The 19,632-nt window shown below is 45.4% G+C and overlaps 1 protein-coding gene across 1 annotated transcript in view; it reads right to left on the bottom strand.

Moving 5' to 3' along the window:
- The window catches only part of LOC126284256 (uncharacterized), a 92,042-nt gene that overhangs the window by 52,943 nt on the left and 19,467 nt on the right, over positions 1-19,632 (bottom strand). The window contains exon 2 of the mRNA XM_049983057.1: positions 15,085-15,304. Within this exon, the coding sequence (XP_049839014.1) occupies positions 15,085-15,304 (220 nt within the window). The remainder of the gene's footprint in view (positions 1-15,084; positions 15,305-19,632) is intronic.

Genomic DNA, 19,632 nt, shown 5'->3' with positions numbered 1-19,632 from the left:
TTCCTCCACACAATACAGACCCTAACACCAGGAGAGATGTAGTGCCAGTACCAGGTCATCAGGTGTTACGATGTTACCGTGCTGCTGTATGTGTATTCAATTCATCCATTTCTACACCTTTTGACACCGTTCCTCACAAGCGACTTCTAATCAAGCTGCGGAGCTATGGGGTATCGTCTCAGTTGTGCGACTGGATTCGTGATTTCCTGTCAGGAAGGTGGCAGTTCGTAGTAATAGACGGCAAATCATCGAGTAAAACTGAAGTGATATCAGGTGTTCCCCAGGGAAGCGTCCTGGGACCTCTACTGTTCCTGATCTATATAAATGACTGTTCGCAGATGATGCTGTAATTTACCGTCTAGTAAGGTCATCCGAAGACCAGTATCAGCTGCAAAGCGATTTAGAAAAGATTGCTGTATGGTGTGTCAGGTGGCAGTTGACGCTAAATAACGAAAAGTGTGAGATGATCCACATGAGTTCCAAAATAAATCCATTGGAATTCGATTACTCGATAAATAGTACAATTCTCAAGGCTGTCAATTCAACTAAGTACCTGGGTGTTAAAATTACGAACAACTTCAGTTGGAAGGACCACATAGATAATATTGTCGGGAAGGCGAGCCAAAGGTTGCGTTTCATTGGCAGGACACTTAGAAGATGCAACAAGTCCACTAAAGAGACAGCTTACACTACACTCGTTCGTCCTCTGTTAGAATATTGCTGCGCGGTGTGGGATCCTTACCAGGTGGGATTGACGGAGGACATCGAAAGGGTGCAAAAAAGGGCAGCTCATTTTATATTATCACGTTATAGGGGAGAGAGTGTGGCAGATATGATACACGAGTTGGGATGGAAGTCATTACAGCATAGACGTTTTTCGTCGCGGCGAGACCTTTTTACGAAATTTCAGTCACCAACTTTCTCTTCCGAATGTGAAAATATTTTGTTGAGCTCAACCTACATAGGTAGGAATGATCATCAAAATAAAATAAGAGAAATCAGAGCTCGAACAGAAAGGTTTAGGTGTTCGTTTTTCCCGCTCACTGTTCGGGAGTGGAATAGTAGAGAGATAGTATGATTGTGGTTCGATGAACCCTCTGCCAAGCACTTAAATGTGAATTGCAGAGTAGTCATGTAGATGTAGTTGTAGATGTACATCATACTCCACAAGCCATCTCATGGTTTGTGGCAGAGGGTACTTTTGGTACCACTATCTGATCCCTCCAACCCTGTTCTACTCACGAATAGTGTGTGGGAAGAATGATTGTTGGTAAGCCTCTGTATTGGCTCTAATCTCTCGAATTTTCTCCTCGTGGTCAATTTGCAAGATGTATGTGGGGGGAAGTAATATGTTGTCTGACTCCTCTTCAAAAGTGCTGTCCTGAAATTTCATAAGTAAATCTCTCCGTGATGCACAATGTCTCTCTTGTAACGTCTGCCAGTAGAGTTTGTTCAGCATCTCCAAATCGCACTCTCACCAGTTAAACAATCCCATGATTAGCCGCACTACTCTTCGTTGGATCTTATCTGTCTCCTCTATCAGTCCTACCTGATAGGAATCCCAGATAGATGTACAATACTCAAGAATCGGACGAAAAAGCGTCTTATAAGCCATTTCTTTTGTGGATGGGTTACATTTCCTTAGGATTCTTCCAATGAATCTGTGTTTCGTGTCTGCTTTTCCCACTATCTGTTTTATATGGTCATTCCACTTAAGGTCACTCTGGATAGTTACGCCTAGATATTTTATGGCAGACACTGTCTCCAGCTGTTTTTCATCAATAGTGTAGCTGTACAGTAGTGGATTTCTTTTCCTATGTAGGCACAATATGTTGCATTAATTTACACTCAGGGTCAACAGCCAGAGTCTGCACCATTCATCAATTCTCTGCAGGTCGCTCTGTAAATTCTTACTATCTTCTGGTGTTGCTACTTTGGTATAAACAACTGCATCATCAGTGACTAGCCTTCAAGAGCATCCAACACTTTCCACTAGATCATTTAAATATATTTTGAACAGCAACGGTCCTACCACACTTCCCTGTGATACTCCAGATACTACCTTTGCATATGTTGATTTAGTTCCGTAAAGTGCAACATGTTGAGTTCTATTTGCAAGAAAGTCTTGAATCCAATGGCAGGTCTGCTCCAATACACTGTAAGCATGTATTTTTTTTCATTGAACGACGATGCAGGATGGTGTCAACTGCCTTACTGAAATCAAGGAACACGGCATCAACCTGAGCGCCATTGTCCATTACGCAGTGGATCTCGTGGAGGAACAGAGCGAGATGAGTTTTGCAGGATCTCTGTTTGTGGAATTCATGTTGATTTTTATAGAGGAGAACGTTTTAATTATTGAACACAAAACATGTTCCATAACTCTACAACAGATTGACGCCAACAATATAGGTCTATAATTGTGTGGATCTGTCTTAGGACCTTTCTAAAAAACAGGAATGACCTGCACTTTTTTCCAGTTGTCAGGTACTTTCCATTGCTCAAGCGATCTACGATAAATTACTGCTAGATGGGGAACAAGTTCTTTTGCACTATCTTTATAGACTCTCATTGGTGTCTCATCTGGCCCTGAAGCCTTTCCGTTACTAGCAATTATAGCTATTCTTCAATTCCATGGTCAGTTATTACAATATATGCCATTTTGACATTCACAAGGTGACAGCGGATTCAGTATTTCGGCCTTCTCTCTGTTCTCTTCCATTTCGGTGCTGGTGTGGTCACTGAAAGAATGAATAGATGACTTTGACACACTTACTGATATTACATAAGGCCAAAATCTGTTAGGGTTTTTACTCAGGTCGGTTAACAATGTCTTACTTTCCAAATCATTGAACATTTCTCTCATTGCTTTCCTTACACTTATTTTTGCTTTGTTCAGTCTTTCTTTGTCAGCTAGGTTTTTACTTCTCTTGAATCTGAGATGAAGTGCCCTTTGTTTACGTAGAGCTTTACTAACACGGCTATTAAACCATGGTGGCTCTTTCCCATCCCTTAAAACCTTACTCAAAACATACTTGTCTAGGGCATATTGAATGATGTCTGACTTATTTCCATTTGTTCTCCACATATTCGTCGTCACCGAATATTTAATGCTGACTGCTGAAATACTCTGAAATTTGTATCCTGTCACCCTTTCTGAGGAAATGTATCTTCCTACCTTTCTAACATTCCTCGTAGGACCCGTCATCATAGATGACGTCACAGCCTTATGAACACTGATACCTTCGTATATGTTAACTGATTCAATAAGTTCAGGTCTGTCTGATGCCATGAGGTCTAAGATGTTACCCTCACGAGTTGATTCTCTAAGTATCTGCTCAAAGTAATTTTCAGACAAGGCATCCAGAACAATACCACACGATTCCCTCTCTCTGGCACCAGTTTTGATGGCATAACACTACGAAGCTATACCTGGTAAGTCGAAGTCACCGCCTTTGACAACGGCGTGATCAGGAAAATTACTAACGATATTCTGCAAGCTCTGTCTGAAGTACTCTACAACTACAGATCCTGATTCAGGTGGTCTACATCTGATCACCATTTTTGATCGTTCTATGGTACTCAATTTTACGCAGATTAATTCACATTCAGAATTCATGAAAACCTCGCTAGATTTTATAGAATTTTTTACTGCAATAAACACGGCGCCACCACCACTGGCGACTAACCTATCCTTATGATAAACATTCCAGTCTGAACTTAGGGTTTCATTGTCACTGATGTCTGGCTTCAACCAGCTTTCTGTTCCGAATACTCTCTGTGCTTTATAACCTTCAATATGCGATATTAATTCTGGGAGCTTTCCTTGGATGCTCCTGCAGTTTACTAAAATCACATAAATCTTTCCCATTTTTGATCTGGGAGAACCAAGATACTCTGAGGTCGCTGTGGCTGATGTAACAGGCAAATCGTGTTTGCTCCCAAGAGAGGGGTCCTCTAACCCATGTGCACACCACACATACTCCGCTACCCTAGTAGCGGCTTCCTGGGTGTAGTGTACATCTGACCTTTTAAGGGGAACCCTACAATTCTGCAGCCGATAGCAGAGGCTGAGAAATTCTCATCCAATGCAGTTGCAGAGCGGTCTGAGCCTCTGGTTTAGACCTTCCACTCTGCAAACTCAAAGGACCGCAATCAACACTGGGTACAATGCCACAAATAGACAGCTTAGCCTGCACCCCACGTGTGTTGCTAGTTGCCTTCACCAAATCAGCCAGCTGCCGACAGGAGTCAAAGACGGCCTCAGAACCCAAACAACACGAGTCATTCGTGCCGACTTGCTACTACATTCAGCCAGTTGCACCCAGTGCGCTCGGTAGCCACCGACAGCGCCTCCTCCACATCACAGATGAGACCTCCCAGCAAACATACTGAATGCATACTGGAATTGTTTCTTGCCTTGCCTGCTATCTCCCTCAGGGACTCCATCACCCGCCTAACATTGGAGCTCCGAATGACTAGCATACTACCTCTGTACTTGTCCGGACTTGGCAGCAAAATTGACTGCTAGCCCAACAGGAGAGGCATCCCGTGCTAGCTCAGAGCTATAATCAACATTGGGAAGCACCTCGTACCTGTTGCTAAGACGTAGGGAGCCGGCCGCATGGCCTGTTCCCTCTTACGCCTTCTGCCCAGTGACACATGAACTCACCACTGCCTGCCACCCACTCTGGAGTGAGGATGAACCGGTAAGATGTTGAGTATCAGAAGCCGCAGTGATGTACGGGCCACCAGGGGATTCCAGTGGCACCAAAGGTGTCGCAGGTCGCGTCACTGGGACTCCGACATCACCGCAACTTGAGCATTAGCTAGAAGCTTGTCGATGGTAGCCAACGCAGCTTCCAGCTGTTTACGGACTGCAGCCAACTCTCCTTCTGTCCGCTCACAACAAGCAAAGTCCCTATCCATATCATACTATGTATAAGATAGATACGAGGTCACGAATGGCGTTACCGAGTTTCAAAATATGCCAAAGGAGAGTGAAGAAACACTAAACGTTGGTGTGCAGATTTCTCACTTAACTATGAGACCACAAGCTATTAAACAGAACTAAGTTTCTCTGCAAGGAAAATTTACACTATTAAGCCGCCCTATACAATGATATTCACAAGACTTACTACCACTGTCGACGACAAAATGTAAAATTTCTTTGAGATTACGCAACTGCTGCAGTCTAGCTTTAAAAAGTGAGACTATCTTGTTGATTTATAAGGTGTACAACTTTGCTTCCACCATTTGCCGATAGGTGGCGACAACGGTAAGCACCAGTCAAAAGAAACAGATCGCAGACGCCAGGCGCTTAGCTTGGACCTCGGTGAACATAACTTCATTCAGACATTAGTCGATTTGTATCTGCATCAAAGTTGTTCTTGATTGAAAATGTCAGTTTACGGGCCTAATTCTTGTTATTTGCGTGAGGTGTTACTGTTTTGTTTCAATATGAAGGAAACAGCGACCGAGTCAAATCGAATGCTGTCAAGTATGTATGGTAAGGACACTATTACTGAAAGAACATGTCATGAGTGGTTTCAATGCTTCAAGACTGGTAATTTTAATGTCTAAGACCGGCATAGCAGTAGAAGAGAGAATTTTATTGAAGACGCAGAATTGGAGACATTCCTGATTGAAGACTCATGTAAAACTCAAGAAGAACTGGCGCAATTAGTGTGAGTGACACAGCAAGTCATTTCAAAATGTCTCAAGGCTATGGGCACGAGTCAGAAAGAAGGAACTTGGGTCATGTGTGAGCTGAAACCAAGAGACATTGAACAGCATTTGTGTGTTTGTGAACAGTTGCTTCAGTGGCAAAAATGGAAGGGATTTCTGCATCACATTGTGACCAGGGACAAAAAATGGGTTCATTACGATAACCCTAAATGCAAAAAATCATGGGGATATCTGGCCATGCTTCCACATCGACGGTCAAATCGAATTTTCACGCATCCGAGATCATTTTCTGCGTTTGGTGGGATCAGTTTGGTGCCATGTACTATGAGGTGTTAAAACCAAGTGAAACAATGACAGGTGCTCGTTATCGAATGCAATTAATGCATATGATCAGAGCAATAAAAGAAACGGCCGCAATACAGCAAGAGGCATGATAAAATGATTTTACAGCACGAAAACACTCGACCCCACGTTGCCAAAGAGGTCAAAACATACTTGGAAACATCGAAACGGGAAGTCCTACCCTACTCGCCATATTATCCAGACATTGCTCCCTCTGATTATCACCTGTTTTGATCAGTGGCACATGGCCTGGCTGACCAACACTTCCGATCTCATGAAGAAGTCACAAATTGGATAGATTCAAGAGATGAACAATTTTTTTGACGCAGGATTCGTACACTGCCCAAAAGATGAAAGAAAGTAGTGGCCAGCGATGAAAAATACTTTGAATGATACATGTGTAGTCAATTTGTTTCATTAAAACCTCAAATTTTGGGGAAAAAAACGGCAGAAGCAAAGTTTTACACCTTGTAAAAATATGGTATTTCTCTTAAGACTACTAAATTAAACATAACTGTCTTTATAACTACATCCATTCTTACAAATAAATATTTTTCTTTATAGGAATTATGAATAGGTGGGATGACTAATTACCCCGCAATTGTGCTTACAGCAATGCAAAAAGAGGTAATGAAGCACGAGATCAAATTTCCTGGGGGAAAAACTGCTGAGTGACAGATCGTTGACACCATATAGCAGAGATTTTGAGTTGCAGATAGGCACAACAAAAAGACTGTGAAACATTCCACGTGGGAAAAATATATCTAAAAACAAAGATGATGTGACTTACCAAACAAAAGCGCTGGCAGGTCAATAGACACACAAACAAACACAAACATACACACAAAATTCAAGCTGTCGCAACCAACGGTTGCTTCTTCAGGAAAGAGGGAAGGAGAGGGAAAGACGAATGGAAACCCACATCCTTTCGTCTTTCCCTCTCCTTCCCTCTTTCCTGAAGAAGCAACAGTTGGTTGCGAAAGCTTGAATTTTGTGTGTATGTTTGTGTGTCTATCGACCTGCCAGCGCTTTTGTTTGGTAAGTCACATCATCTTTGTTTTTATATATATAGGCAAAAATGCAAATGCACCTTTCGCATACACGATCACAGTCTCTGGGTACTGAAGTCAGTCTGGCTTCAATAGTCAGACTGGTCATGTGTGTGCGGGCTGCATTTGCATTTATGGACGTGTGTGTGAGTCTACATTCACCATCATTTATTTACGAACACCGATTTTTTTCATTTTGGTATCCTTTTCAGATAGCTGGCACAGCAGCCACTCTTAACATGTTGAACATCACAACTCGCTACTTGGCAAAACACAACATTGCTACGCAAATTCAATTAGCAGTCCTCTTTCCACATTTTACCTGAAGAGCGGCAATTTTCCATTTAGTCAAAACACTGCTACAACTGTCCAATGGTGACCGAGGAAGCTTCCTAGTTGTTATAATGTGGAAAGCATAATGATTTGGGGTTGAGGGGATGCTCGACGACATGGTCATCAGCGCCCTGACGAAAAGTAAACATGCAAATCTCATGGATGGGGACAAAGGCTGTCCCCACATGCGGAGCAGTTTATAACTTGTTAAAGTCTGCCATCCTTCCCTACCAGTTTAGGGATGAGGCCTGACAGTTCACAAATTTCACCACTCTTGTAACACTGGCATCGATACCATCAAGGATGGTGGGCAAATCTCCGGCGAGACTGAGGGCTGCCCTAATATCATTATACAGGACACATGTAGCCACAATATGCTGAACTGAAAGCGGCATGCGACGAACTTCACAGAATGGTGGATCCTCCCACTGGAAGAGGAAGCCATGTGTGAAAGGGCAATGCCCGATATACAATCTGGTTAGCAAAACCTCCTTCCAGAGGCGAGGTTGACATGAAGTCCACCAAGCCTTTGTGGTCTATTTGAGTGACCGCAGTTTTCGTCTGTCACATGCAACCATTCAGTCTCCACTGACACATGATGCATCTGTCAGAAAATGAGATAATCCCAACATGATTCCTTGGCAGCTTTATCAGCCACATCATTACCCTGTATCCCAATGTGGCCAGGTACCAAGCAAAAGATCACCTTCTTGCCACAGTGTTAGAGCTGCTGTAAGGAGTAGTGGATGACCTGAATCAGCGGGTCTACTGGATACATTTGGTAAAGTGCATGCAGCACACTACGGGAGCACGAACAGACAAGATAATTCATATGGTGATGTCTGTGAACCCTCTCCAGTACCATCAGAATAACTCTGCACTATAATTTGTAAACTGTTTTGGAAGACGCACTTTAAAAATCCTATCAGGGAAAACTGCAGAACAACCAAGAGCATTCCTCTGCTGTATAAATAAGGATAAAACCATCCTTGAGACAGTCTGTAGCATGTATACCAAATGGCTGGGTCACTTAGGGCCAATTCCTGAACAGTCTTTTGAAGGTGGGTGGGATCATTGAACTAAATGCCAATGACTGAGGTGACGCAGTGATTTTCACCACCTGTCGAGTCAAAAGGATACATAGCCAAATCCAGAGTGGTGGTTCACCAGCCTCTGCCCACAGACTCTGAACTGGGCTGGTACAAAAGGCTCCAGTTGATATCCGAATTCCCTCATGGTGGACAGCATCCAACATCCAGAGGTAGGAAGGATGGAGCAATCTGTAGGGCACGCTGCCATAGTCTAAGTGGGATCGAACAAATGCCCCATAAAACTGTAGGAGGTGGGACCTAAAAGCTCCCCATGTTTTTCCGCCAAGGCATTTCAAAATTTTCAACCACTGGAAGCCCTTTGTCCGTAGGTCTTTCAGGTGTGGGATTCATGTTAATTTCAAGTCAAACAAGACACTAAGGTCACCGTCCTGGTACACACCATTCTCCTGAACATAGCAATCAGACATGGCATCACCAATGCCATAACGAAAACGCCGGTAATCAAGAAAGAATTGGATCAGAAGTGGCAGGCATACATGTAGTTCCCATTCATGAAGCTGGCGAAGGGTGTTGTACCTCCAAGTAGTGTCATATGCTGTTTCGAGGTCAAAAAGCATCATATGCTGTTTCGAGGTCAAAAAGCACACAAACTAAATGGTTTCGACGTAAGGACGACTCCTGTATCATCATCTCCAGTAGAATTAAGTTGTCAAGAATGGAACAGTAGCGCCTGAAACTGCACTGGGAGCGGCTCAGGTGACCTCAGGACTCTAACAGCCAGACGAGGCGGCGGTTGACCATGCGTTCAAGACTCTTACCCATACACGTAGTAAGGGCGACACTACAATAACTGTTAGGGTTGCTATGGTCCTTGCCTGGTTTCCAGAATGGAATTAATATTGCCTCCTTCCAAGTCATGGGGTGCTGTCCATCAAACCAGATCTGATTGCACGAGTGGAGCTGACCTTTTGCTTCAGGGTGCAGATGAGAAAGCTTGGTATAATGGATCTCATCAGGTCAGGTCCTAGCGCAGTGTGTCTGGCTGCAGATAACGCTGATTCCAGTTCCCACATGGAGAATGGAAGGTTGTAGGCTTCCTCATCACGCGAGAAGAAATTGAGCTTCCTCATCTCTGCTGTCCAGCGGAATAGCTGAACAGCAGGAGCTTGTCTGGACGACTTAGTACCAATAAAGAAGCGTCCAGCTGAAACATGAGCCTTGTCTTCTTGCATGTCCACAAAGACACCATTATTTGACAAGTTCATAAGGCGATGTGGATTACCCTTGCCTGAAATCTGTCTTATTGATTCCCAAATGTGCACAGTAGAAGTGGACCGATTAATGGAAGTCGTGAATTCCCTCCAGGAAGCCCTCTTCCGTTCTTTGATTACTCGCCTTGCATATGATCTCTCAACCTGAAGGCATGACGATTGTCTGTAGTTCCACAGAGCTGTCTGTTTGGCCCTAATGGCCAATCAACAGTCATCATTCCACCAAGGTACAGGCCATCATCTGAGGTGGTTACTAGACCTGGGGATGGACTCTGGGGCAACCCTTTCAATATCAAGAGTGATATGGGCCTCCTGTGCACAATCCTTTTGTTAAAAAATAGCCTGTCAATTGAACTGTAACCAATTTGCTCTTTGTACCACCCATATGCATGGACTCCTGCTGGCCACCGTCCTAGTCAGCAGACAGATCCACACTGGGAAGTGGTCAGTAGAATGTGAATCTGGAGCCACTTCCCATTGAACTGTATGCAATAGCTGGGAAACAAAAACAAAGGTCAATAGCTGAAAAAGACCCTGTAGCTATGGAAAACTGAGCTGTCTGACCCGTGTTCAGAAGGCAGATATTCTCAGTATGGATGAGTCGCTCGATCATCCGACCTCTGGAACAAGTAGTAGTCGAGCCCCACAGCACATTGTGGGCATTGGAGTCTTCCAAAAGGACGAATGGGTGTGGGAGTACCTGGAAGAGGTCTGCCAGTGCGTCTGCATCCAAAGCTTCATTGGGGAGCAGGTACAAAGAACACACTGTGAAAGTAAAGGGTGCCAGAACTTTCACAGCAATTTCTTCTGTGGTCATGGTAAGAGGGACAGAAGAGGAGTGGCGTCTGTCATCCACCTTTTGCCCTGTCTCCAGTAGTATCGTCCTTCCTGCATATGTGGTGGCCCCGTAATACAGGTGTGTCTGTGACTAAGACGCGTTTCTTGTATCCTGGACCAGCAGCTGCAATTCTTCCAGATGTGAGCAATATCCAATCAAATTCCACTGCAACACAAAAGTCCCTGTGGAAGACACTGGTTAGCGAGAGGTGGTGATTTACCAGGGGAGGATCAGGGGGAATATTAGCCGGTTCCATGCTATCTGGTTCCTCCGATTGGAAGTCCATATCTTAAAGAGCGTAGTCTCCATCAGAAGATGAGAGAGTTCGTCGATTGTCAATCCAAAAGTTTAGCTACCATTTTCTTGGACTTAGAACTACTTTTCGAAGGACGTTTTTCTTTACTGACAGGAGGCGGCGGTTGCCTGGTTTGCAAGGATGCCTTAGTTGGTTTCTGATGTTGGGGAATGGTATGTGGCGTAGGTAGTAAGCCTCCTGAATGAAGTAAGTTGCAAGTGGAGTGTTTTCCCCACAGGTACATCGACAAGTGCATGTGCTCGTACTTGAATCTGTGGAAAGAGTTTGCGTGGAGGCATCACACTTAGTGATTGGTGCCTTAAGGGCTGATGCAAAAGTAGCAGCAAAAGCCGGTGGTTGCATGGCTTTGAAAGCCTTTTTAGCTTCACCATAGGGTATGCATCTCTTTACTTTCAACTCTTGAACTTTCCTTTCCTCGTTGTAAACCCCACACTTTCTGCTCCACACTGGGTGATCCCCAGAGCAGTTTACACATTTCGGAGGAAGTGTACAAAAAGTCCCAGACTCATGAGCAGAGCCTCCACAATTGCCACACGTAGCCTTCCCGTTACATCCCATAGTGGTATGGCCAAATCTTTGACATTTATAGCATAAAATGGGATTAGGAACAAAATGGCAAACCTTAAGGTGGATATAGCCTGCAAGGATATGTTCAGGTAATTTTGGAGTACTAAACTTCACAATGAATGTTGCTGATTTTTCCAATTTGCCATTGACACTCCTTATATAATTCTGCACCTCTGTGACACCCACATTCTTCCAATCTTCAGGTAACTCCGCAGGATCCACCTCCATTATATCAGAGCAGGTAACCATGCCTTACTAAAGTTAAGGGTGTTATGAAACTCAGCCTCTACTGGGTAGTCACTTAAGGCCTAATATCCCAGAATCTTAGCTATTTGGTTGGAATGAACAGTTTCAGCTAAAAGCATTCCATTACAAAGCCATTTGACACTTTTCAGAGACCCAGCAATACCTTCCAATGCTTTGTGAATATCGGAAGGGGATATCTTCTCAAAGCGCCCTGTCACTATTACCCTGAGGTTTCTTTTCTGGACGACTCACCAACCAAGCTCTCTTTGAGGAGTAGGTGTAGGTGTAGGTGCTGCCTTATGGTACACCTGTCCCATCAGGAGTAGTAATTTCATGAGACATATCCATAGGGATCCCACGAGACGCTAGGGAAACAACCGTCAACGTAGGCAGAGCCCTACATGCCTGAGCAAGCCTTACAAAACTGGGGGGGGGGGGGGGGGGGGGGGGGGGGGCGCGAGAGATGCCCCAGAGGTTGCCCGCTAAAGACTGTTTTACCTCGACAGCCACTCACCTCCTCAGCACGTAGCACAACTTGAGGTTGAGGGTGTTTTTATTTATTTATTTATTTATTTATGTGTGTACCTTCCTCGCGGTCCAGGAGGTGAAGACAAGACCCCCGTTCTCCGAAACAAACAACATTCCACCACTGCGCTGCACGGTGGTCACTGAAGTATGACCAGAGCTTACGGTGACAGAGGACTGGTGGCACTTAGCAGTCCCCAGCTCAGGAACCCCGGGGTCGCCAAGCCTGTACTCAGCAAACAAATGCTGAGGATCTGAGGGGAATTTAAAGTAAAGTCCAAAAGAAAAGTAAAGATCAAGACCAAAATTTGGGAAATAAGTAACTGATAACATGTGAACAGATTTGCAAACACACTGCTTGGATAGACGGACGTCCAGCAAATAGTGTCTATGATGATGCTGAAACAATGTTCTAGGCAAATGGGTAAAGAAAATTACTTTTAGCATAAAAAGGCATTTTACAGACATAAAATGTGTTGGTTACCAGTATGTATTTGAAACTACTTATTTCAAACACTATATATTTTCCCCCAGGCTGTGGCTAAGCCATGTCTCCGCAATGTCCTTTCTTTCAGGAGTGCTAGTTCTGCAGGGTCCGCAGGAGAGCTTCTGTAAAGTTTGGAAGGTAGGAGACGAGGTACTGGCAGAAGTAAGGCTGTGAGGACAGGGCGTGAGTCGTGCTGGGGTAGCTCAGTTCGTACAGCACTTGCCCACGAAAGGCAAAGGTCCAGAGTTCCAGTCTCGGTCCGGCACACAGTTTTAATCTGCCAGGAAGTTTAAAATGGCTGTGCCGATTCAGAATCCAGTGCACTCCATCATACGTTTTTTTCATCCAAAAGGTCAGCAACCAGCGGATATTCACAAATAAATTGTTGCTGTGTATGAGAACATTATGAATCGACAAAATGTAATGAAATGGTGTCATTTCTCTGAAGGTAGGACCGATGTTCATGACAAACAAAGAACAGGTCGGCCATCTATGATCTCTGATGCCCTTCTTTGGAGAACGGAGGAAGCACATTGTGCGAATAGATATCTCACATTGAAAGAATTGCTTCAGATCATACCGGACGTGTCAATGACAACTCTTTATGATGTTGTAACGGTCAAGTTAGGGTACAGTAAATCGTGTGCACAAGGGTTCCAAAACTTAACGGAAGAACACAAAAAGAAAAGGATGGGCTTTGCACTCTACTGCCTCACATGCTATGCTGAAGCAGGTGACGAGTTTCTTGATCACATTGTGACAGGTGACGAGACGTGGGTTTATCACCATACAACTGAATCCAAGCAACAATCAATGCAATGGCGCCATTCGAATTCACCAAAAGCCAAGAAATGCAAAATGTTTATTTCAGCAAAGAAAATCATGGCTTCTATTTTTTGGGGACAGACAAGGTGGTATTCTATTGGAATTTATGCCTCCTGGAACAACAATTAATGCTGCTGCATATTGCCAGACTTTTAAATGTCTTTGAAGGGCAATTCAAAACAAATGCAGAGGAATGCTGACAAGTGGAGTCGGGTTGCTTCATGACAACGCTCGGCCTCACACAGCACTCCTAACCAAAGCACTACTCAGAAAATTCAAATGGGACGTATTGGTCCATCCACCATACAGCCCGGACCTTGCACCCACCAGCTTCCATGTCTTCCGTTACCTGTAGTCGCATCTTGGTGGAAAATCATAGCATGACAATGGGGTTAAAAATAACAAATAATCTAGTTAATAAGATGTAACTGACGTTTTCTAAATAAATGTTCTATTTAAGGACTGCGAGCCATTGTGTCTTTATTTTTCAAAATGCCCTCGTACATAATAATACAAAATATTAACCAAACGATGGTAAACCCAGACTGATGTAACTATGTTGTCCTACGTTCTCCACACCGATATAACACCCTCGCCCATGGTTCACATCCCTACGAAAGACCTAGACACAAGAACTATTCCATGTATCCCCCTGCTCCCACCTACTCTAAAGTTATCACAGGTGTTTCCTACTTGTGAAAAGCACCCATGTGGTCTACAAACCTATCTGCAACCACTGTGCAGCATTCCGCATGGGTATGACCACCAACAAGTTGTCCACCTGAATGAATGGCCCACACTAAACCGTGGCCAAAGAGACATCTGCACCACTCAATTGCTACGCATGCTGCCCAAAATGATGTGTCTGACACCAATTACTGCTTCATAGCCTGGCCTTTCTAAATTCTTGCAATCCACACCAGTTTTTTCTGAATTGCACAGGTGGGAAATCTCTTCCAACCCTTCAGTCCTTGATATTCACTAATCCCCGTCCTCCACCTGCTTTTATACTATTCCGTGCTCCCACACGAGCCTCACCTCTTATCTTCCATCCTCTAGTATAACTGCAAAGACTTTTCCCCTTCCTTCCCTCTCTCTGACTCCCCCCCCCCCCTCCCCTATTTTGCCTGACTAGCAGTCCACCATAATGTCTCCACCACGTCACTACATGTTCCCACAGACAGAAAACCACATCTTACCTCCCCCTACTCTGCCAACCCTCCCCCATCCAACCCATGTCTTCTGTATCTCCCACTACTTACTCCAGACAAGATTGCTACTCACAGCAGCTGTGCCTCAGCAGTTCAGGCTACTTTTAAATGTGCCTGTCTGTTGCATAATCCCTCTGCTGTCGTAAACAGAATACTAACTAAAGTAAGGTGTTAACAGATTAGTTTGCGAATCAAGAATCAGATTACATTTAACATAAATACTGTCTTTCAAAACACATCTTAGCACAACTGTACTACATTTCACATAAACAAGCAGCATTTCAATTACTAAGGAGTTTTGGTCACACTGGTGCCACAATAAGCTATATTTTACCTGGAGATTGAGGTGTTAGTCTCTCTATCAAATGCTGAATCAAAAGCTTCTTAGTCTGCTCTAAATTTTCACTTGGCAGCAGGCCAAGTCGATTATTGTCTTCAGTGTCACGAAGTTGCTGGAGCTCTGTTTGTATATCTGAGAGCTTTGATTCAAGTAATACTTTTATTTCCTCCAATTCTTGTTGAGTGGTCCGTGGTACACTGGGATTCCATGCAGCCTGGAAAAAAATCATTGATGTACACGTAATGAGACAAGAAGTACAAGCTAGCTACTAATGATAATCAAGTAAATCTATCAGCATTCCTTTGGCTATGGCAGTACTAAAAGATTTAATGGGGGCTGAAACAACGATCATCACTCAGAAGTACAGTCCAAACCTCTGAAATGTGATTTCTTCCGTACGTTGTAAAGGTAACAAAGTGAGACAGGAAGAGCAATGAAGAGAAACAGCAGAAAACTTTAGACACAGCTTAAATGACAAAATCTCAGCTTCTTGTTTTTGATTATGATGATGATTTGGTTGTTGGTTTCGTTTTATTTTAGGGCACAAAAACAACTGGTGTCATATGCAGCCAAGTTAAAACTGTAGAACATGAACACAGAGGGGTGAAACGACTACATGTCAATCCCAATTGACAGAACAGAAGACAGCTATAAACAGGCATGTGGGAAAAGGGTTAGACACACCATACAGAAACAGAAGTACAAAACGAAAAAGTAAATGGCCTTCACCATATTGCTTTGGCAGATAAAAAGTAAGACACGATTGACCACCCACAGGTCATTTGCTAAAACAGCCAATAACTCAGAAGCCAAACCCATACAGGAATGTAAAAGGTTAAAAAATGGACATTCCATCAGGAAGTGGCAGACAGTTAAAACTTGAGTGTAATGTGGACAATATGGTGGGGTAGCTCCACTTACTAAATGATGATGGCTAAAAAGGCAGTGCCTAATATGCAGCCAAGTTAAAACAACACCTCTCCCCCCTCCTCGGTAGGAGGTTGGTTGGTTGGTTTAAGGGATTAAAGGGACCAGACTGCAACGGTCATCGGTCCCTTGTTCCAAAACATAAAAACACCCACACAGAGTAAAAAACGGATAATAGAGACAACAAACGACACAGGACAAGAAAAACTCAGACAAAGAACAGACAAAACAAATTAAAATGACATGGAGTGTGGCAGCGGTTGGCTGACCATAGAGGAAAAAAAGAAGGGTAAAAGCAACCACCGAGAGACACTTTAAAAACTAAGTCTAAAATCGTAGGCCAAAGGACAGAATCAACAAAATAACATAACAAACACTCAGATTAAACGATAAAAACCCCCTGCCCCAATAAAATGAAAAACTATGCCAGCCATAGCAGGGTCATCAGTTAAAAGGGCAGGGAGCGTATCAGGCAGTGCAAATCTCTGCCTGACCACATCTAAAAGGGGGCAGGCCAACAAAATGTGCGCCACTGTCAAAGCCGCCCCGCAGTGACATAGAGGAGGGCCCTCCCGGCGCAGTAAATAACTGTGTGTAAGCTGGGAGTGGCCGATGCGGAGCCGGCAAAGGACGACTGAGTCCCTGAGAGTGGATCGCAGAGATGATCGCCACACAGCTGTCGTCTCCTTGACAGCCCGAAGTTTATTACGTGTGGTCAGTTCGCGCCATTCATCATCCCGTAGCGCAAAAACTTTGTGGCGTAAGACTACCCTCAAATCAGTCTCCGGGACGCCAACGTCCAGAGATGGTTTACTGGTGGCCTCTTTCGCCAGGCGGTCAACATTTTCATTGCCGGGTATCCCAACATGGCCTGGGGTCCAAACAAAGACCATAGAGCAGCCCCAATAGGCAAGAGTATGCTGGGACTCCTGGATAGCCATCACCAGACGAAAACGAGGGAAACACTGGTCGAGAGCTCTTAAACCGCTCAGGCAATCGCTACATATCACGAAGGACTCACCTGAGCAGGAGCAGATGTACTCTAGTACACTGCAGCCAGCTGGCAATGAACGTTGTTCAGAATTGTCCCCTAGAGTTACAGCATAACCGACATGACCAGCAACCATCGAGCCATCAGTGTAAACAATGCCAGAGCCCTGATACGTTGCGAGGATGGAAAGAAAGTGGCAGTGGAAGGCCTCTGGAGGGACTGAGTCCTTCGGGCCCTGTGCCAATTCAAGCTGAAGGCGAGGGCGAGGCACACACCACGGGGGTGTACGCAGAGGTGCCCGAAAAGGAGGCGGAAGAGGTAAAGCACCAAGCCCAGAGAGAAGCTCTCGGATGCGGACCGCGATCGTACATCCAGTCCTGGGCCGACGTTCTGGAAGATGGACGTGCGACTGTGGGAATAGTAGACTATAGTTAGGATGCCCGGGCAAGGTGAAAACATGGGCAGCATAATCAGCCAGCAAACGTTGGCGCGGGAACCGCAGTGGAGGGACACCCGCCTCCACAAGTATGTTATCCACTGGGCTGGTCCGGGAAGCACCAGTGGCAAGGCGTATCCCGCTGTGGAGGATTGGGTCCAGCACCCGCAACGCAGGTTGGGGAAGCTGAGCCATAAGCCAGGCTCCCATAATCCACACGAGACTGGATTAATACCTGGTACAGCCTTAAGGGTGCAGATTGGTCAGCGCCCCAGCTGGTGTGGCTCAAGCATCACAGAGCATTAAGATGCCGGCAACACTTCCGTTTAAGCTGCCGAATATGAGGCAGCCAAGTCAACCAGACATCAAAAACCACACCCAAAAACCTATGTGACTCTACCACAGCAAGAAGTTCGCCGTCAAGATAAAGCCGCGGCTCCAGGTGAACAGTGCGTCGCTGGCAGAAATGCATAACGCATGTCTTGGATGCCAAAAACTGGAACCCATGAGCGACAGCCCAAGACTGCACCTTACGGATAGCGCCCTGTAGCTGACGTTCAGCAGCTGCAATGCCAATAGAGCTATAGTACAGGCACAAGTCGTCAGCATACAGGGAAGCGGAGACAGAATTTCCCACCACTGCAGCGAGCCCGTTGATTGCAATTAAAAACAGGCTGACAATGAGGACAGATCCCTGTTCTACCCCGTTCTCCTGGACTTGGGAGGAACTATGGGAGGCTGCGACTTGCACGCGGAAGGTACGATATGACAGAAAATTTCAGAAAAGATAGGCAGAGGGCCCCGAAGACCCCATCCATGATGCGTAGAAAGTATGTGATGACGCCATGTTGTATCGTACATCTGCATGTCGAAAAAGACGCGACCAGGTGCTGACGGCGGGGAAAGGCAGTACGGATGGCTGACTCCAGGCTCACCAGATTGTCAGCGGCGGAGCGGCCTTTACGGAACCCACCCTGCGACGGAGCCAGAAGGCCCCGAGACTCCAGTACCCAATTCAACCACAAGCTCACCATCTGTTCAACCAACTTGCAAAGAACGTTGGTGAGGCTAATGGGACGGTAGCTGTCCACCTCCAAAGGGTTCTTGCCTGGTTTCAGAATGGGGATAACAATACTTTCCCGCCATTGCGACGGAAACTCACCCTCGATCCAAATACTGTTGTAAAGGTCGAGGAGCCATCGCTGGCAGTCCACTGAAAGGTGTTTCAGCATCCGACAGTGGATGCTATCTGGCCCAGGAGCGGAATCAGGACAAGCGGCGAGGGCACTGTGAAATTCCCACTCACTGAATAGAACATTGTAGGATTCAGGATGGTGGGTGTGAAACGAAAGGTGCCGACGTTCCATCCGCTCTTTAATGGAGCAGAAGACCACTGGGTAATTGGAAGAACCGGAACTCCAAGCAAAATGCTCTGCCAAGCAGTTCGCAATTTCGTCTGAGTCTGTACAAACTGCTCCATTCAGTGAGAGCACAGGGATGCTGACAGGGGTCCGAAAGCCATATAGGCATCGGACCTTGGCCCAGACCTGCGATGGAGAGACATGGAGGTCGATGGTGGATACATACCGCTCCCAGCACTCCTGCTTGCGTTGGCGGATAAGGCGGCGGACCCGCGCACACAGCCGTTTGAAGGTGATGAGGTGTTCAATGGAGGGATGTCGCTTGTGACGCTGTAGCGCCCGCCGGTGATCTTTAATCACCTCAGCGACCTCAGGCGATCACCAAGGCACAGTTCTCCTTCGAGGGGACCCAGAAGAACAGGGAATGGAAGATTCTGCGACAATAACGATGCCGGTGGTGACCGAGTGAACCACTACATCCATAGCGTCATTAGAGAGAGACTCATAGCGGCAATGGAGGAGAACAAGTCCAAGTCAGCCTTATTCATAGCCCATCTGCTAGGGCTCCCAGGAGACTGATGCTGTGGCAGTGACAGAAAGATCGGAAAGTGGTCACTACCACACAGGTCATCATGCACTCTCCATTGGACAGAAGGTAAGAGGCTAGGGCTGCAGACCGAAAGGTCGATGGTGCAGTACGTGCCATGCGCCACACTGAAGTGAGCGACGGCACCATCATTTAAAATGGAAAGAGCGAGCTGTGCCAATAAATGCTCAATTGTAGCGCCTCAACCTGTTGCCACTAACCCACCCCACAGAGGATTTTG

This window comes from Schistocerca gregaria, chromosome 8 (genome assembly GCF_023897955.1).
Source record: "Schistocerca gregaria isolate iqSchGreg1 chromosome 8, iqSchGreg1.2, whole genome shotgun sequence".
NCBI classification, from domain to species: Eukaryota; Metazoa; Arthropoda; class Insecta; order Orthoptera; family Acrididae; genus Schistocerca; species Schistocerca gregaria.
Note: the sequence above shows the minus strand (reverse complement) of the source record. Positions and strands in the feature narration are given on the sequence as shown.